Source organism: Ceratotherium simum, chromosome 17 (assembly GCF_057802395.1).
Source record: "Ceratotherium simum simum isolate JZ-2026a chromosome 17, ASM5780239v1, whole genome shotgun sequence".
In the NCBI taxonomy this organism is placed as follows: domain Eukaryota; kingdom Metazoa; phylum Chordata; class Mammalia; order Perissodactyla; family Rhinocerotidae; genus Ceratotherium; species Ceratotherium simum.
In genome coordinates this window covers 54,326,475-54,344,307 of record NC_141916.1, presented here as the reverse complement: position 1 = coordinate 54,344,307, position 17,833 = coordinate 54,326,475, and the positions used below count along the sequence as shown (strand labels likewise).

Genomic DNA, 17,833 nt, shown 5'->3' with positions numbered 1-17,833 from the left:
CCCACATAAAAGATTTCTTTAAAAGCAATACATCAAATACTTTCCTTATTTCATTCTGCAAATATTTATTGAGAGTCTATTTTAGGCACTGCAGACATCCTAAATTTAACCCTAATCAATACACGATTCTAGAAATTGTAGCGACATTTTTCTCCTCTCGAGTAATGTCAAACTTATTTGATTCACAGCCAAGTAAGTTTTTAAAAGTCAGAAAAGCAGATAGTGTCCTACTTCATTCTAGCTAGATCTACCTCGCCACCTCCCAACAGATCTGTGTTCTCTCACCACACACCACTCATCACTCGTCTCTGCCCCAGTGGAAATGCTTTCTCTGCTTACTGAAATCCAATCTCTTGTATGAAGCCTCTCCCGATTAGGCCAAATATATTCTCTTATCTAGGTCATTTATTGTCCACATCAGTGCTTTCCACACATGGCTAAATTCACCCGACAGCTTTTACAATTAGAATTACCTAAATTTAAAGGAGTCATACTTTGAAAAAGCAAAAGCCTGGAAACAATCTAAATGTCTATCAAAATGGAACTAGTTAAATCATTACGGTACATAATGTGAGGATATAAAACAGTATCCAAGGTATATTAAGCGAAAAAGGTACAGAACAGTGTGCACAGAATCTTTTTTTAAAAGGAGATAGTTAATAAACTTCACATGCACAGTGTACGTCCAGAAGGATTAAAAAGACTTGTAAGAGTAGTTGCCTCTGAGAAGCACAAAAAAACAGGCCGTGAGAAAACTTTTCATCTGATTACCCTTTTGTAATTTTTAAATTTTGTGTTGTTTGTATAGATACATTTTTTGTAATTATTAAAAAAACACACACAGATGCATAAGACTCAGCTCAGCTCTACAGGTCACAAATCTTTGGGGGCAGGGCCCAGGCCTTTGAAATTATTAAACCACCCAGATGATTCTGATGATCAGTCAGGCTGGGGAACCACCCTTGCAAACCACTCATATGGTCCTTAATGCCTCATATTGAAGTGTACATGTGAGAATATAACTTGATACCCCTAACTGGAAAAGCATATGGAGGGAATGGGAAGGATATATTATGCTTTTTTGTTTTTCCTACAGTTCTCAGCTCAGAAAAGTTACCCAATAAATATTTTTTTATGAGAATAGTGCAGAAGTACAACTCCATTTTTCTACTACATTTCATTCCAGTATGGAAAGGTTTGTAAAAGCACATTTAACATAACAGCATTATGGGGCAATTAAAAATTACCACTTTCAGGGGCCGCCCCGTGGCTTGGCGGTTAAGTGCGCGCGCTCCGCTACTGGCGGCCTGGGTTTGGATCCCGGGCGTGCACCGATGCACTGCTTCTCCGGCCATGCTGAGGGTGCCTCCCACATACAGCAACTAGAAAGATGTGCAACTATGACATACAACTATCTACTAGGCCTTTGGGGAGAAAAAGCGGGAAAAAAAAATTACCACTTTCTATACATGAAGGGCCAAATGTCCAAAAATGCCAACAATAATCTTTTTTAAAGGCCATAGGTATGGCTAGACCGCAAAGGGCAAGTGGTGAAGTCCAAACGTAAGACTTAGGGAAGGGTCAGACTGCATAGTCTACGTGAACAGGTAAAAACAGCATCTAGAGGAAAACAAAGTGTGTGGATAACAGATTCCAAAGAAGCCCCATTTTATTACAGAGAGCATACAAATCCCTTTCCTCTTAAGGGAAAGTACTGTCCCTCTTCTGCTGGGGGATAGATGTGCCTCTTCCACAGCTCCCAGCTTTCTCTTCTACCGATACTTTCCATGTCGGTTAAAGTGTTTGTAGAGATAGCTGATGCGTTTGTTAAGGTTGTGCAGGTCATCAATGAACATCCGATTTCCAACCATTTTCTTCTTTCGGATACAACGCTGCAATTCATTCCCCTTCCAGCCTCGAAGCCATCTGGGGCCCCTGATCAGTTCTTTGGGGTGCTTTTCAAAGTTTCCTGTGTAATGCGAGAGAACATATTAGCTCCAAGATGAGAGAACCCACCCTCCACCAGCTAAGCTTTCAACACACAGTTGCATCCTCCTGAGCAACACCCATTACACTACAGTATCAAGAGAACACACTCTGGAGGTAGACTGCTTGGGGTTCAATTCTTGCACTCCCATTTACTAGCTTTGAAAAATTACTTAACCTCGCTGTGCCTCAGTTTCCTCACCTGTAAAGTGAAAAGGTTATTATGAGGATTAAATGAGTTAATACATGTAGGGCACTCAGAACAGTGCAGAACACAACGTAAACAGCCACACAAGTGTTTGCTCTTACGACTGACAAAGGTACCATTCCTACACAGGTGAAAAAAAGATAGTCGCTACGGCATAATTGCCATTCTGAAATCCTGTACCATGAAGTCGAGTCTTACCCAGGATCCCAACGTTGTCATACACCCCGAACATGGCCCTCTTCTCGTTCCAACGATCAACTATTTTGGGGGGCGGGAGGGTGACCCTTACATGGAACAATCCAGGAACACCTAGGGATGGGGAAGAAAGGGAATGAATCTGAGCCGCTTACTGAGAAGCAGTTCTCTGGCCGTCTTTCCACATCAGCCACTTACCCAGAGAGAAGCTTCTGCAAGCCAGGGGCACCCAGCCCCTTAAGCCCCTGCCTGCCATCCAAGAGAGGCTCCCTGCCATGGCTCTCGTCTCCGCCCTACAACAGCACACCGCACGCGCAGAAGAGCGAGGGCCAGACGTAGTCTTCAAGGAAAGCACAGGGACTGCCCCAGCCGGCCTCACACGGGTACTACACGGAGGCAGCCATCTTGGGCTTTACCCAGGCAGCTCCGGGCGCAGGGCCCGCCTTGACCCCGCCTCCCCCACCACAAGCCCCACCCTCCGGGTTCCGGCTCGCGGAGGCCTCTACACCTCACGCCTCCAACCCGCCCGCCTAGGCGCTTCCGGCCTCCGCGCCGGAAGCTCTGGAGCGCCAGGCTTGCTCAGGGATTCATCTCGTCGTTATCCAGGGCGCCTCAAAACTGAATTTCAAGAAAACTCACCCTTTCCTGTTTCCTTGGGCATCCCTCAACTGTGAGGGAGATGAGGGTCCAGAACCTGGGACCCAAAGCTTCCTGTCTCTGTGCCTCACAGCAGCTTTGCGCTGTAGCTGTTATTAGCCCTATTCTACTGGGGAGGAAATCTGAGGCTCAGAGTGAAGTGACCTGCTGGACGTCACACAGCAGACGAGATGGCGGAACCTGGATTAGAGCCTAAACCTTCTAACTCCCGGCCTGGACTCGCCGCCTGTCCTGGGGGTGACTGAGTGGGTCTCTATCCCAGGGGCACTACCACTGCCCACCTTGATACGCGGCATTTCTGGCAGGCACTGCCCGGGTCTCCTCCCCACCGACCGAGGAAGAGGAGGACCCAGTGGGCGGGAGGCAGCCGCAGGACTACGGGGGCTGGGGACGGGGGGCTGGAGTCCGAGTCTAGGCCCCGCCCCTCCCTCGGCGACGCCGCCGGGCTTTCCGGCTCCTGGGCTGTGATTGGCCTGTTTCTGCAGCGAGCGTCGCGATTGGCCCCCTTGCGGCCGTTGAGTTTTGAACTCCTGTTTGCGGTTTTGCCCGCGCGGCGCGGGGCTTTGAGGCGGGTTTTTGCCTCCGCCTGCCGGGGATTGGCCGGTTTCTCTGCCCTCTTGAGTGCTGCCTAACTGATTGGTGCGCACTGTGCACCCCGTGTTTTCTCGTTTGTTTCAGCCCCACAACCCGAATCGGAGGAACGGAGGGTGAGGTTCTCGGGTAAGGTGTGATGTTAGTGGGGAGCAGGGGATGAAGGGCCGGGAAGATCGGGTCCGGGGCAGTGGGCCGCGGTGGTAGCAGCGTGCGAGAGGCAGGCGGTCTGGTGGGTGTATCCTTGCGGAACGATGTGGTAGAAACAGGATGTCTGGCATCTGCAGCGGAATTGGGGCAAATCGCTTAAACCTTTCTTAGCCTCGATTTCCTTATCTGTAAATTGGCTTGTATTATTTTGCATTCCATGAGATTGGAGTTTGGAGAATTAGATCAGATATGATATATTCAAATAGCCCAGCAAAATCTGGCGCAGAGTAAACAAGCAGTAAGTGTTAATACCCTCCCATCTGGAGCCAGGAAACCCACTAGCCGTGCTGGGCCACTGTTCTGGCCTCAGGTGAGACATTCTATACTTAAGTTTTGCCCATAAAAACAGAAATAATAATGCTAACTTAACGCATTGGTATGCCACTTTACAGTTTTTTAAACACTTTCATACCCCTTGACTCATTTGATCCTCAGAGCAACTTTGTAAAGTAATCAAAGATTAGTAATCCTGTCTTACAGATGAGGCCCAGGGGGTTAAGTGACATGACCAAGTGGCTGAGTCGCAACTAGAAATTAGATTCTACTCCAGGGTCCATCTCACATCCTCTAAGATAATGTTATCAGCTTGATGTAAGACTGAAAAAGCATTATATGTTGGAAGAGGGGGTGAAATAATGGGATCAGGTAAAAAGGCCTTAAATACAGACCCTGACCTGTTGGCTGTTTGGTTTCCAGCCGGGTGAGCCAGTGGGAGAAGGATGTCTCCCCAACTGTTTGAGTTCCGTCTGCCCTTATCCCTGGAGGAATTGTTGAAAAGTGGAGGAGTGAATCAGTATGTTGTTCAAGAGGTACTGTCCATCAGAAATCTTCCCTCACAGCTTAGAGGTAAGACTCCATAGCTGCCGCTGTGCCTAGCACTTCAGAACAACCCTCCCACATGTAATTTATCGTCTCTCTGTTCCACTACACCACTAAGCTCCATGAGGGCAAGGAACGTCTTTCCTATTCCATACTGTTTTCTCCCTAGCACTGTGTACAGGAAGAGTACACTCATTGACTACCTTCTCTCAGTTGTTCAGTAAACAGTCTTGGTGTATATGGTTACTTTTGGGGGAAAAAATTATTTTAGATCTTTATCTCTTACCATATGCCAAAATAAAGTCCTGGTGGATTTAAGAATTATAGGAGAAGATAGCTTTCTCAGAATGTCTGGGACTTGACCTGACCTGTTTCAGGTAACACTTTTTTGGAGTCTAGATCTCTTGTTTCCAAGAGTGTTCAATAATCCAAAAAAACATAATGTATATGTACAGCTGGAACACTGTACAGTATATGTACAATGCAATTACCTGTTGAAACCTATAGATGACCCAGAACAGTTTATGCATTATCAGCAAGACCTGTAATGTCACTGTACTTATTGGAAATGGTCTTGTATCCGTTAGTTTGCTTTGGAGGGGTACATAGAGTAGAGACTAAGACTCTGGAGCCAAGCTGCCTGAAGTTGAATCCTGGCTCTACCACTCTGACCTTGGACAAGTTACTTATTCTCTTTGTCTCGGTTTCTTTATCTGTAAAGACAGGGATAATAACCTACTGCATTTGTTATCTGCTACAACAAGAAGGGGTGGTTAATGCAGCAGCTTGATAATATAACTCCAGCTTGTCTCTTGGCCTTCCCATCATGATTGCCAGGTGGCAGCTCTTTGCTCTCATGTCCAGAGGTAGAAAAGGGGATTTCCTATCTTGTTCTTTTTCCTTTCTTCTTTCTCTTTTTAAAACTTTACCAGAAGCCTCCCAACCAGAATTGGATCATGTGCCTATTTCCCTAACTAATTACTGGTAAGGGAAATAGAATTACCCAGATTGGCTAAATTGATCAAGATTATTACCTAGGAGCCTCCCCAAACCTGGGCATATCACCATTTGGTAAGCAAGGAACAAGCTGGAGTGTGGAGGTTGACTGATGGGTGGCCAGCCAACAATGTCCATAGATAAACTGTTCTCTCCATGTTGTGTGGATATGTGTATCACCAATTGCACATGCTGTACAAGATAGCAAACTCTTCTTCAGTTATTATAATGCATTATTTTTTTAAATGGATGATCACTCTCTTTAAGGGTTCTTTTTTTAACAATTGCTTTGCTTTTGGTGTTTAGAACCCTAAATACAAATTCTACTATAAATATACAAGATAAAATCTAATTTGTGCAACAGGTATTTACTAATGATATGCTATTTGCCAGGCAGTGTTCTAGGCACTGGAGATACAACAGTAAACAAAACAGACAAGATGACAAAGTTCTTTCTCTCAAGGCTCTCACCAAGTAATTAATAAATATGGAACATGTCAGATGGTTGTTTAAGTGCTAAGGAGAAAAATAAATCAAGATAAAAAGGATACAGTGTGCCAGGGTAGGGACTGGCATTTTATGTTGGATGATCAGAGAAGGCTTGCTGATAGGTGACATTTAAGCAGAGACCTTAAAAGTGAAGACTGTGCAGATTCTCAAGGAATGGCATTCCAAGCAGACAGAAGAGCAGTGCCAAGACCTGAGATGGGAAAGTGCCAATATGGTTGGAGTGGAGGAGGCTAGGAAAAAAAGAGGTCAGGTGGGAAGTGGTGCAGATTATTCTAGAGTCTTGTTCCTCAAAGTGTGGTCTTCAGACCAGCAGCCTTAGAATCATGATTTAGGAGCTTATTAGAACTGCAGGATTGGGCCAGCCCCGTGGTTTAGCGTTTAGGTGAATGCACTCTGCTGCTGGCGGCCCTGGTTCGTATCCCGGGCGCGAACCGACACACTGCTTCTCTGGCCGTGCTGAGGCTGCGTCCCACATACAGCAACTAGAAGGATGTTCAGCTATGACATACAACTATCTACTGGACCTTTGGGGGAAAAAATAAATAAAATTAAAAAAAAAAAAAAAGAAGTGCAGGATGAAGACCCACCCCAGAACTACTGAATTAGAAAATCCATATTTTAAGGTAATTCGGATGCACACTTAAGTTGGAGAAGCTCTGATCTAGAGCCTGATAGGTCATGGTGACCGCTTTAGCTCCAGTGTGAGTGAATTTGAAAGCCGTTGGGTTTTCAGCACCAAATGACATGGTCTGATGTTTTAAAAGTATCCCTGTCTACTGAGTTGAGCAGAGACTAGGAGGGGCAAGGGAAGAAGCGGGGAGACCAATTAAGAGACTAATACAATAATACCAGGTAGCTTGACTGGGGTGATAGCAGCAGAGGTGATCATAAAATATATTCTGAATATATTTGAAAGTAGAGCCAACAAGATTATTGATGGATTGAATTTATAGGGTTGGAGAAAGAAGAATCTAGGATTACAAGGCTTTTTGACTTGAGCAACTAGAAGAATGGAGTTGTTGTTTGCTGCGATGGGGTAGACTATGAGTGGAGCAGGTTTAGACTGTAGGTTAGATGATTGTAGAGTGCAGGGGAGAGGTGCCAGCTGAAGATAAGAATTTGGGGTTTAATATTCAGTGTGTGGAAGGCATTTAAAGCTGTGAGATTGGAGTGAATGTAGATGGAGAAGAGAAGCGATTTGAAGATGTAAGACCTGAGACAGTCCAACATTTAGAGACTGGGAAGGTGAAAAAGAACCAGTAGAGGAAACTAAGGACCAGTCATTGAGGCAAAAAGTGAACCAAAGAGCTAAATGGAAGGCAAATTAAGAGAACATTTCAAAAAGGAAAGGAGAGATCAACTGGAAGTTAATACTGGACTTAGCAATGTGGCGATTGCTGGTAACCTTGATAGAAACTGTTTCAGAGGCGTGGTGGGGACAAAAGCCTGATTGGAATAGGTTTATGAGACAATGGGAGGAGAAAGATTGGGGATGGTGAGCTTAGATACCTGTTGTTTTGCTTTAAGGAGAAGCAGAGAAATGGGGTGGTAGCTAGAGGGGGAGGTAGAGTCAAGGGAAAATTTTTTTGGTAAGCTGAGCAGCATTACGTGTGTATATGCTGAATAGGAATGGTCAGAGAGAGGGAAAAGCTGATGATGCAGGAGGGAGAAGGAACAATTGTTGGAGCAATATCCTTTAGTAGGTAAGAGTATGTGATCTGGTGCACAGGGAGAGGAGATTCTTTTATTAGTAAATAGTGAATAGGTGATAGGACCTCAGCAGTGGAAATACTATATATAGAAAATAAACTGAAAAAATTAGCCAAGTGTTAACAGTGCTTGTTTCTTTCTTTTCCTTTTTTTTTTTTTTTTTGTATTTTATTAGAGCATGGACAGTTTATCCATAGTAGCAAAAGAGAAGGCAGAGTATATGGGCACAGATGCCGGTAGTGTGGGAAAATACAGAGCTTGGGGCAGTTGGAAGTTCTCTTCTGTCTAGTTCTATTTTCTCAGTGAGATAAGAAGTGAAGCCTTTAACTGAGGGTGAGTTGGGGAAGAAGGTCTTGATGTTATCAGCAGAGGAAAGGTGTGAAATAATTGCCTAGAGGAAAGTGAATAGGCCTGGGAATTTGTAATAGGCTTACCAGGAAATACTAAGGGCCCACTCGAGGTTAGTAGTCATGAGTTTAAAGGGAGAATGGTAGGGCCGGCCCTGTGGCTTTGCGGTTGGGTGCGCGCGCTCCGATGCAGGCGGCCCGGGTTCGGATCCCGGGCGCTCACCGACACACCACTTCTCTGGCCATGCTGAGGCCGCGTCCCACATACAGCAACTAGAAGGATGTGCAGCTATGACATACAACTATCTACTGGGGCTTTGGGGGGAAAAATAAATAAATAAAATCTTTAAAAAAAATAAAGGGAGAATGGTCAGCATGGTTGTGTGTCTTTTTCAAGCCATTTTTATTTGTGTGGTTATGTGAATGGAGTAAGCAGTCAACTGGATTTAATCCAGGTTTGCCAGGGGAGCAAATGTGTTGTTAATTAGTGGAAAAAATTAGATATATGAGGGGCCAGCCCTGTGGCGGAGTGGTTAAGTGCATGCTCTCCGCTGCTGGCACCCGGGTTCGGATCCCGACCGCACACCCACGCGCCGCTTGTCAGGCCATGCTGTGGCGGTGTCCCACAGGAAGTTGAGCAAGATGGGCACAGGTGTTATCCCAGGGCCAGTGTTGCTCAGCAAAAAGAGGAGGATTGGCATGGATGTTAGCTTAGGGCTGATCTTCCTCACAAAAAAAAATTAGAAATATCATAATGTCTAACAATAGAGGAATAGTAAGTTAATTAAGATATGTACGCTCCATGGAATGTTATGCTACCATTAACAATTGTTTACAAAGCTTTTATAATATCCTTATTGTAATACAGCTTTTAAAAAGCAGAACAGTGAAGTGAATATGTGATATGACTTCATATCACATATCACACAGAAAATAGACTGAAAAAAATTAGCCAAATGTTAACAGTGCTTATTTCTTTTTCTTTTCCGTTTTTCTGTATTTTCCAGATTACAGGAGGTTTGTAACAGTGGTAAATAGCTTACATATACTGAGTTACATTTTGTGCTAAGTATTGTTCTGACTGCTTCCCATGGATTACCTCACTTAATCTTTACCAAAAAATTCTGGAAAGCCTTATGAGGTATGATCTGTTATTACTCCCAATTTACAGAAGAGGAAACTGAGACTTAGGAGGCTAGGTAGCTTGGCCTAGTAAATGTTCAAACCAAATGTAAACCTAAAGCAGTATGACTCTAGACCAGATCAATGGGCAATGCTTCAGAGACCTAAAGAGGAACATGGACCGAGAGAATCATTCATTGTAATAAAAAATAGGTAATTGATAATCTTTGAGAGAATACTTGTTGGGTTGGACAATCTCAGAAACTAGATTTCAGGAAATTGAGAGAAAGATTAGACAAAATTTAAAAGGGATATGATAGCAAGGTCAAATGAAAGGCAGTGAGCATTTTTGTTTGTTTTAAGAAGGGAGACCTGAGCACGTTGGCAGGACAAGAGCAGTTCCTGGAGAGGATAAAACCAAAGGTGAAAGAGAGGGGAGATACATTTTTGGGGCAGTGGGGCAGGTTAGCTTTAGAGGAGAAAATCTCTTCACTTGAGACTGAAGCAAAGAATGGGAAGATGTTAGCAGAATAATTTGTTGCTAGGAAGGCAGGATAACATGAGGGAGCCATGCTTTGGGTCTCATTCTTTTTGGTAAAGTAGAAAGCAGTCATGTACTAAAGGGGAAGAGGCAAAGGGTAAGAAGAGCATAAAAAAATAAACGAACATGCTATGAGTGTACTGCTAGGGAGTCAGTAGGACTTGAAGGAATAAAATAGCTTGTTAAAAATCGTGGAGGACCAGGTTGTAGTTGGACAGCGTAACGCTATAACAGATCAGGTCAGCGCCAACAGTGATAATGGAGTACAAGGTTCAAGCTTTACTTGCCAGGCAAACCAACCTGGTATTGCAGAAAGGAAGAATTTGCTTGAATTCTTTCCCTCACAGAAAGAGCTAGGTATACAACTTTAGTTAGATAATTCAAAAATTATCTAACTCCTGTACTGCCTGGCTGCTCTTGCATGTTGTAAGACATAATTAGACTACTCCTCTTTATACTGAAGTTTTTTTTGTTTGTTTTTTTTGGGTTTTTTTTGTGAGGAATATCAGCCCTGAGCTAACATCCGTGCTAATCCTCCTCTTTTTGCTGAGGAAGACTGGCTCTGAGCTAACATCTATTGCCAATCCTCCTCCTTTTTTTTCCCCCAAAGCCCCAGTAGATAGTTGTATGTCATAGCTGCACATCCTGCTAGTTGCTGTATGTGGGACACGGCCTCAGCATGGCCAGAGAAGCAGTGCGTTGGTGCATGCCCAGGATCCAAACCCGGGCCGCCAGTAGCGGAGCGTGCGCACTTAACCACTAAGCCACGGGGCCGGCCCTATACTGAAGTTTTTATCTAGAAGCAGTACAGCCAGGATGAAAAGACCACTGAGTTTGAGAATCAGAAGATGCTTGGTTTTCAAAATGTAATATAAGTAGTAACAAATGAACCTAAATGTATTACAAATGTTTGACATAATCCGCAGTAAAGGAGTGGGGAAGAAAAGAACTAACCTAAGCATCTTTGAGAAGCAACATTTTGACTATATACTGTATACAAAAGAACTTTACACAATTATTGTAAGCTAGTTAGTAAATTTATTTTTTACAGGGATGTGGGTTAGCAATGCTGAACTGCTTTTTTATGTGTATACTAGGATTAAGCAAATACATAAATGAACTCATGTTTTTGAATATATACACAGAAATAAAAATAGATACAGAGGTGTGTATGTTTGTGTGTACGTGTGTGTGTGTGTGTGTTCAGACATGTTTTTCTCTCCTGAGAAGGCCTAAAAGCAATGATAATCCAATAGCAGTGAGTCTAACTAGTGCCTAGAATTGGTTTCTACATACTGTTCTCCATAAAAGGAACCAGGACTCCTTTGAGAATGTTGATTGCAGGACAGGGCCAGGGAAAGTACAAGGTGAGCTGGAACATCTTGTGGTACAAGAAAGTAAGTGCACAAGTGAAGGGAGCATGTCAGAAGGACACAGGCCAAGTTGAAGAGCTCCCAGTGGTCAAGTATGGGACAATTTGAGCAATAAAATAAATAGTAATAGGAATGGATTAAAACACAGAATAAAAGAAATATCCATGAGTCCATTTTGATATAAATAAATAAACGAGAGGAAAGGGAGTACTCATCCTTACAGTGGCATTCCTCTTAGTAAGTGTAGAAGGAATGATGGAGATAGAAAAATCACCCGTCAGTAAACACCACAGTAATAATCATGGCAGGCAAGAATCTCAATAGATGCTTAAGGTAGTGGGCAAAATGTGATGAGATATCGGCATAGTTTCAAAGTATCTACCCACAAAATACTTATTAACTGCAGAGGGGAAAAGAGTAACTTTACAGTGGAGACACCTGGCAAACACTACCAGGTGATCAAAGTTGACATCACCAGTAATGAGGCATGGACATCGTGTACTTCCTGGTGTGATCCCTCAGAAGGACCCCACCTCCTTTCCACGGTAATCTTGCCAAAAGTGCATAACCTCATTCTGATCCTGAGAAAATATCAGACAAACCCAAATTACAGGACATTCTACAGAATAACTGGCTAAAAAGTGTCAAGATCATGAAAGACAAAGAGTGGAGGAGACTAAGGGGAGATGACAACTAAATGCATTGTGGTAACGTGGATGGGATCCTGGACCAGAAGAAGGTCATAAATATAACAGCTGGCAAAATTCAAATAAGGTCTGTAGATTAGTTAATAGCATTAAATTAATTAATGTTAATTTCTTGGTTTAGAATAGATCCTTATACTATGGTTATATAAGATGTTAACATTATCTGGGTGACAAGTACAGGAACTCTGTACTGTTTCTTGCCACTTCTGTAATTTCAAAATTGAAAAAAAAAGATCCTGAGTTGGTGTTCACTACTAACTACTATAAGTTGGACAAGTCACATAACTACTCTGACACTTAATTTCTTTTCCCATAAAATAGGCATAATACTGTCTGGTTTATTTAGCTCAGAGATGTGGTGAAATCCAAGTATGGCTTTAATTGTAAAACAGGACAAAATGTAAGATATTGTTATTATAATAGGTTTCACTGATGTGAATTCTTCCTCTTGAGATTCTACCAATAAAAGCAGTTAACTCCATTTTCTGCCATGAATAGAATTTGCCAAAAAAGCATCTCCCCTCTGTATTAATTAGTTTCTTTCATCTTTATAGCATTTCAGGCTGCCTTCCGAGCTCAGGGGCCCCTGGCTATACTGGAGCACTTTGATACTGTCTACAGCATTCTACAGTAAGTGAAATACCTGGCTGCGACTTTAAAAAGAACAGGTGGCTATTTGCCCCAACTTTGCATGTTAGTCTTGAAATTCCAGATTATAGGTTCACTGATAATTGGTTCCGAGTGCTGATATCTCCACTGATGAGCATTACCCCAATTTGCCACTGGGTTATTCAGTTGAGCAATTTCACATGTATTTTTAAGCATTAGATTCTTCAGGTTGGATCTGATCTGTTAGAACGGGCTCTGCAGTGTCTTGTCTCACCCCCACACTTTCTTTCCCTCATAGTCACTTTCGAAGTATAGATCCTGGCCTCAAGGAAGACACTCTGGAATTCCTGATAAAAGGTGTTTATGGGTCAGGGGGAAGGGGATGGAAGGTGTTTGTTTGTTTATTGTCTCCTACATTTTATCAGCCACATGATGATATCAAGGCTGTAGTGATTCAGTTGGTTTGGCTAAGCCTGGGGACCTTTGACCTGTTAAGGTCTGTAATCTTGGTGGGCAATACAGAGTTATGTTTGTTCGCTGTAAGGGCAGACCAACAAGAAATTCTTCCTACTTTTGAATTACCTCTCTTTAATAGAGGTGATTTTTCCAGTTGCCAGGGAGAACTTCTGGTAACTAGAGTGAGAGAGTGGGGACAGGGCGTGTCAGGGTATGGGGTTAGGGGTCCCAAAGGACTTAGCTTATATTATGGCCACTGAGAGATGAAACACAGATCTTTGGTAATCTGATGGCTGCGAGTGCTGGGTGTTTTGAAGTTGGGATATATGAGGAAAGTGAACAAAACCAACTCCAGATTCTGCCCCTTGCAGTGGTATCCCGCCACTCCCAGGAACTTCCTGCTGTCCTGGATGACACAACTTTGAGTGTATCCGATAGAAGCGCCCACCTAAATGCCCTCAAAATGAACTGCTATGCTCTGATCCGCCTCTTGGAATCCTTTGAGACCATGAGCAGCCAGACAAGTCTTGTGGACCTGGGCCTTGGTGGGAAGGTAATTTGGAGTTCCTGGTTCAGTTATTAAGTGCCTGGAGGGATGAGGGAATTGCTGGGAAAGAAGGGAATCTAGTGAGTCTGAGAATCCTGTCTGCCCATATTTAAGGTTTATGAGGAAGCACGCAAAAGTATCCCAACATATCCTTCCCTGACAAGCAGCTCTTTTATATTTTGCAACTTGTAACACTTCTGTATTACCTTCTACCCGGTCTTGATACTGGATAGTTTGGGCACTCAGACTGGCAGATCTTGACCCTCTTTGTTTCCTTCTGTTTTTGTAAATGTATACGTGAACTTTGTTTAGGGTAAGAAATCTCGGGCCAAGGCAGCCCATGGCTTTGACTGGGAAGAAGAGAGACAACCAATTCTTCAGCTTTTAACACAGTTGCTCCAGTTGGAGATTCGTCACCTGTGGAACCACTCAGTAATTGAAGAGGAATTTGTCAGGTGGGTAGTTAAGATGGCTGCAGATAATACTGAACTGTGAGGAATGAGGACTCTGTTGCTGAATATGCCTTTTAAATACTTCATTTCATGCCTCAGTTCTCTGTAATACATAGAAGTATACTCATAACATTGAGTTGTTAGGAAGTAGATAATGAAATGTTAGAAACTGCTGTGAATTTCTCATCTCTAATACCCATTTATTCATTCATGAAATAGTGTTTACTGAGAATCTCCTAGGTGCGTGGCTGGTATCATTATAGCCACTGGAAACAAAGTTTCTGCCCTCTTAGAGTTTACATTATAGAGCAGAAGAGAATTTTTAAAATAAGTAAAATATATAGTATCTTTTATGGTTTATTACTGTGGAGAAAATAGAGGAGGGGATGGGAAGTTTGATGGAAGTTGTAATTTTATTCTTTATTTTTATTGAGGTCACATTGGTTTGTAACATTATATAAATTTCAGGTATATATCATTATATTTCAACTTCTGTATAGACTGCATCATGTTCACCACCAAGAGTCTAGTTTCTGACTGTCACCATACATATGTGCCTCTTTACCTCTTTCGCCCTCCTCCTCTGGTAACCAGCAATCTGTTCTCTGTATCTGTTTGTTTATCTTCCACATATGAGTGAAGTCATACAGTAATTGTCTTTCTCCGTCTGATTTTATTTCACTTAGCATAATAGCCTTAAGGTCCATCTATGTTGTTGCAAGTGGCATGATTTTATCTTTTTGTATGGCTGAATAGTATTTCTTTGCATATATATAATATCACATCTTCTTTACCCATTCATCCATTGATGGGCACTTAGGTTGCTTCAAAGTCTTGGCTGTTGTGAATATTGCTTAAATCAACATAGGAGTGCATATATCTTTTCAAATTAGTGTTATGTTCTTTGGATAAATACCCAGAAGTGGAATAGCTGGATCATATGGTATTTCTATTTTTATTTATTTATTTTTTTTGTGAAGGAGACTATCCCTGAGCTAACATCCGTTGCCAATCCTCCTCTTTGTGCTGAGGAAGCTTGGCCCTGGGCTAACATCCATGCCCATCTTCCTCTACTTTATATGTGGGACACCTGCCACAGCATGGCTTGATAAGCGGTGCATAGGTTTATATCCAGGATCCAAACCTGCGAACCCCAGGCTGCTGAAGTAGAGCACATGAACTTAACCACTATGCCACCAGGCCGGCCCCCATTTTTTAATTTTTTGAAAAATCTCCATACTGTTTTCCGTAGTGGCTGCAGCAGTTTGCGTTCCCACCAGTAGTGTATGAGGGTTGAGGGTTGTGATTTTAAATCAGCTGTTCTCACAAGACCTCTTTGTGACAGTGACATTTGAGCAAAGACCCAGAGGAGGTAATGAGAGCCATGAGAATATCTGGAAGCAGAGCAAGAGCAAGGAAAGGAAACAGCAAGTGCAAAGACCCTGAGGAGGAAGTGTGTCCGGTGTGTACAAGTAATAGCAATGAGGCCAGAGAGACGGCAGCTGAGACAGGGTGGGAGGGATAGGCTGTGAGGTCAGGGGGGCAGTGGGGAGCCATACTGTGCAGATCATTATGGTGACTTTGGCATTTTCTCAGAGTGAAATGGGGCATCTGAAGGGTTCTGAGCAGGACAGTGAGGTGGTCTGACTTGCACTTTTACAGCATCATCCTGGCTGTGGAGACTATGGAGGGAAAAGAGGGAAGTGGGAAACTAGTTAGGAGGCTGTTGCAATAACTTGGGCAAGACATTGATGGTAGCTTAGAGCAAAGAGTGGCAGTGGAGATGGGAGAAATGGTTGGATTCTGTACTTTTTTTTCTTAAGCTAGAGCTTACAGGATGAGCTGATGAGTGTGTGTGAGGTTTGAGGGAAAGTGCAGTCAAGTATGACTCACCCAGGGTTTGGGCCTAAACATTTGGAAGAGTGGAGTTGCTAATAACTGAAATATGGGGAAGGCTGTGGGGACGTGTTTTCGGGGGACAGTTCTGTTTGGACATGCAGAGTTTGATGTGCTTATTAGACATCCAGGCAATGTTGTCAGATTCAGATGGTGAATGTGCAAATTGGGGGTACAGGAGAGAGATCTGGTCTAGAGGTACATATTTGGGACTAGAATGTATTTATATAAATGGTATTTATAGCATGAGACTGAATGAGATTACTAAGTCAGTAAGTGTAGCTAGAAGAGAGCAGAAATTCAAGGACTGTACCCTGGGGCACTCCAGCATTAAGAGGGTGAGGAGATGAAGAGGAACCAGCCAAAGGAACTAAGAAGGGACACTGGCATCCTGGAAGCCAAATGAAGCATGTTTCAAGGAGAAAGGGGTGATCGACCATGTCGTATGCAGCTGAAAAGTCAATTAAGATGAGCTCTGCGGGGCCGGCCCCGTGGCTTAGCGGGTAAGTGCACATGCTCCGCTACTGGCGGCCCGGGTTCGGATCCCGGGTGTGCACCGACGCACTGCTTCTCCGGCCATGCTGAGGCCACGTCCCACATAGAACAACTAGAAGGATGTGCAGCTATGACATACAACTATCTACTGGGGCTTTGGGGGAAAAATAAATAAATAAAAATTTAAAAAAAAAAAAAAGATGAGCTCTGCCTTGGGCCAGCCCAGTGGCGTAGTGGTTGAGTTCAGCACACTCCGCTTTGGCGGCCCAGGGTTCGTGGGTTCAGATCCTGGGCACCGACCTACACACCACTTGTCAAGCCATGCTGTGGCGGCATCCCACATACAAAGTAGAGGAAGATTGGCACAGATGTTGGCTCAGGGCCAATTTTCCTCACCCAAAGGGGGAAAAAAAGATGAGGACTGCATTGACCACTCTATTAACGATGAGAAGTCAGTGGTGACTTTGTCCAGTATTTTATCATATATATATTCAGTGTCTGTATAGGCATCACGACTAGTTGAACATTGATAATCTTGAAGGACTGAGTACCTATCTGGGGTTGGCAAAGCAAAGCAACTTGGTGTAGAAGGTGATAAAATGAAGAAAACTTTGGGGACAGTAGAGATAGAATGAATGAGGCAGGGCCCCAGTATAATTGAGTCCAGATAGCTGATTCCATCATCTCACTCTCTTCGTTTCTCAGTTTGGTTACTGGCTGCTGCTACCGCCTCCTGGAGAACCCCACCATTAGTCACCAGAAGAACCGCCCCACCCGGGAAGCCATCACACGCCTGCTAGGGGTAGCCTTGACACGTTATAACCATATGCTCAGTAAGTGAGCCCTCTGCTTTGGCCCACCTATTTCATTTTGCTGGTAATTTCTGATGTTTAGTACTTCCGCAGGTGCCACTGTGAAGATCATTCAGATGCTGCAGCACTTTGAACACCTGGCATCTGTACTGGTAGCGGCCGTGAGTCTATGGGCAACTGATTATGGAATGAAGAGCATAGTGGGAGAGATTGTAAGGTGACTCCTCCTTTAAGTTTCTAATTCTCATTTCCTTCAGGGAAAAGATAAAGAAAGATTGGAAATATTCTCTGTGCAACACTAGATTCCTTCAGATACTAGATACCAGTCTTACCGTCCCTTACTGGGAACTGAATAATTGAGTTACCTTGCTATGCCTGTGTTTTTTTCCCTGTGTAGAGAGATTGGACAGAAGTGTCCCCAGGAGCTGAGTCGGGACCCTTCAGGGGCAAAGGGCTTTGCAGCCTTCCTGACAGAACTAGCAGAACGCATCCCAGCCATCCTGATGTCCAGCATGTGCATTTTGATAGATCACCTGGATGGAGAGGTAGGTGGTCCCCTGGGGATCTCAGGTTTTTCTGGAGGTTTTAAGTCTA

At 43.5% G+C, this 17,833-nt stretch overlaps 2 protein-coding genes and 1 non-coding gene across 7 annotated transcripts in view; 2 read left to right on the top strand and 1 right to left on the bottom strand.

The window, feature by feature from the left end:
* Positions 1-1,651: 1,651 nt before the first annotated feature.
* Positions 1,652-3,237, bottom strand: MRPL51 (mitochondrial ribosomal protein L51). 2 transcript variants are annotated; one of them, XM_087442862.1, is made up of 3 exons: positions 3,029-3,237; positions 2,393-2,503; positions 1,652-1,969 (listed from the first exon to the last, which is right to left on the bottom strand). In XM_087442862.1, the coding sequence occupies exons 1-3, from the start codon at positions 3,048-3,050 to the stop codon at positions 1,773-1,775; spliced, it is 330 nt and encodes a 109-aa protein (XP_087298988.1). In that variant the 5' UTR covers positions 3,051-3,237; the 3' UTR covers positions 1,652-1,772. The 2 variants fall into 2 exon arrangements, with proteins under 2 accessions (XP_087298988.1, XP_004438788.1); XM_004438731.3 differs by lacking the exon at positions 3,029-3,237 and adding an exon at positions 2,588-2,775.
* A 223-nt stretch (positions 3,238-3,460) lies between these two features.
* Positions 3,461-17,833, top strand: part of NCAPD2 (non-SMC condensin I complex subunit D2) — a 28,172-nt gene continuing 13,799 nt past the window's right edge. For 2 of the 4 annotated variants that reach the window (XM_087442859.1, XM_004438730.3), the window contains exons 1-9: positions 3,461-3,766; positions 4,544-4,693; positions 12,527-12,602; positions 12,880-12,938; positions 13,409-13,590; positions 13,897-14,039; positions 17,133-17,260; positions 17,333-17,456; positions 17,637-17,784. In XM_087442859.1, the coding sequence (XP_087298985.1) occupies positions 4,567-4,693; positions 12,527-12,602; positions 12,880-12,938; positions 13,409-13,590; positions 13,897-14,039; positions 17,133-17,260; positions 17,333-17,456; positions 17,637-17,784 (987 nt within the window). In that variant the 5' untranslated portion in view covers positions 3,461-3,766; positions 4,544-4,566. Of the gene's footprint in view, positions 3,767-4,140; positions 4,158-4,543; positions 4,694-12,526; positions 12,603-12,879; positions 12,939-13,408; positions 13,591-13,896; positions 14,040-17,132; positions 17,261-17,332; positions 17,457-17,636; positions 17,785-17,833 lie in introns of those variants that run through there. The other 2 variants (XM_087442856.1, XM_087442858.1) reach the window with 2 other exon arrangements.
* Positions 13,006-13,332, top strand: LOC147914834 (small nucleolar RNA U85). Its single transcript, XR_015555040.1, has one exon. It is a non-coding gene; the product is annotated as a small nucleolar RNA U85 (small nucleolar RNA).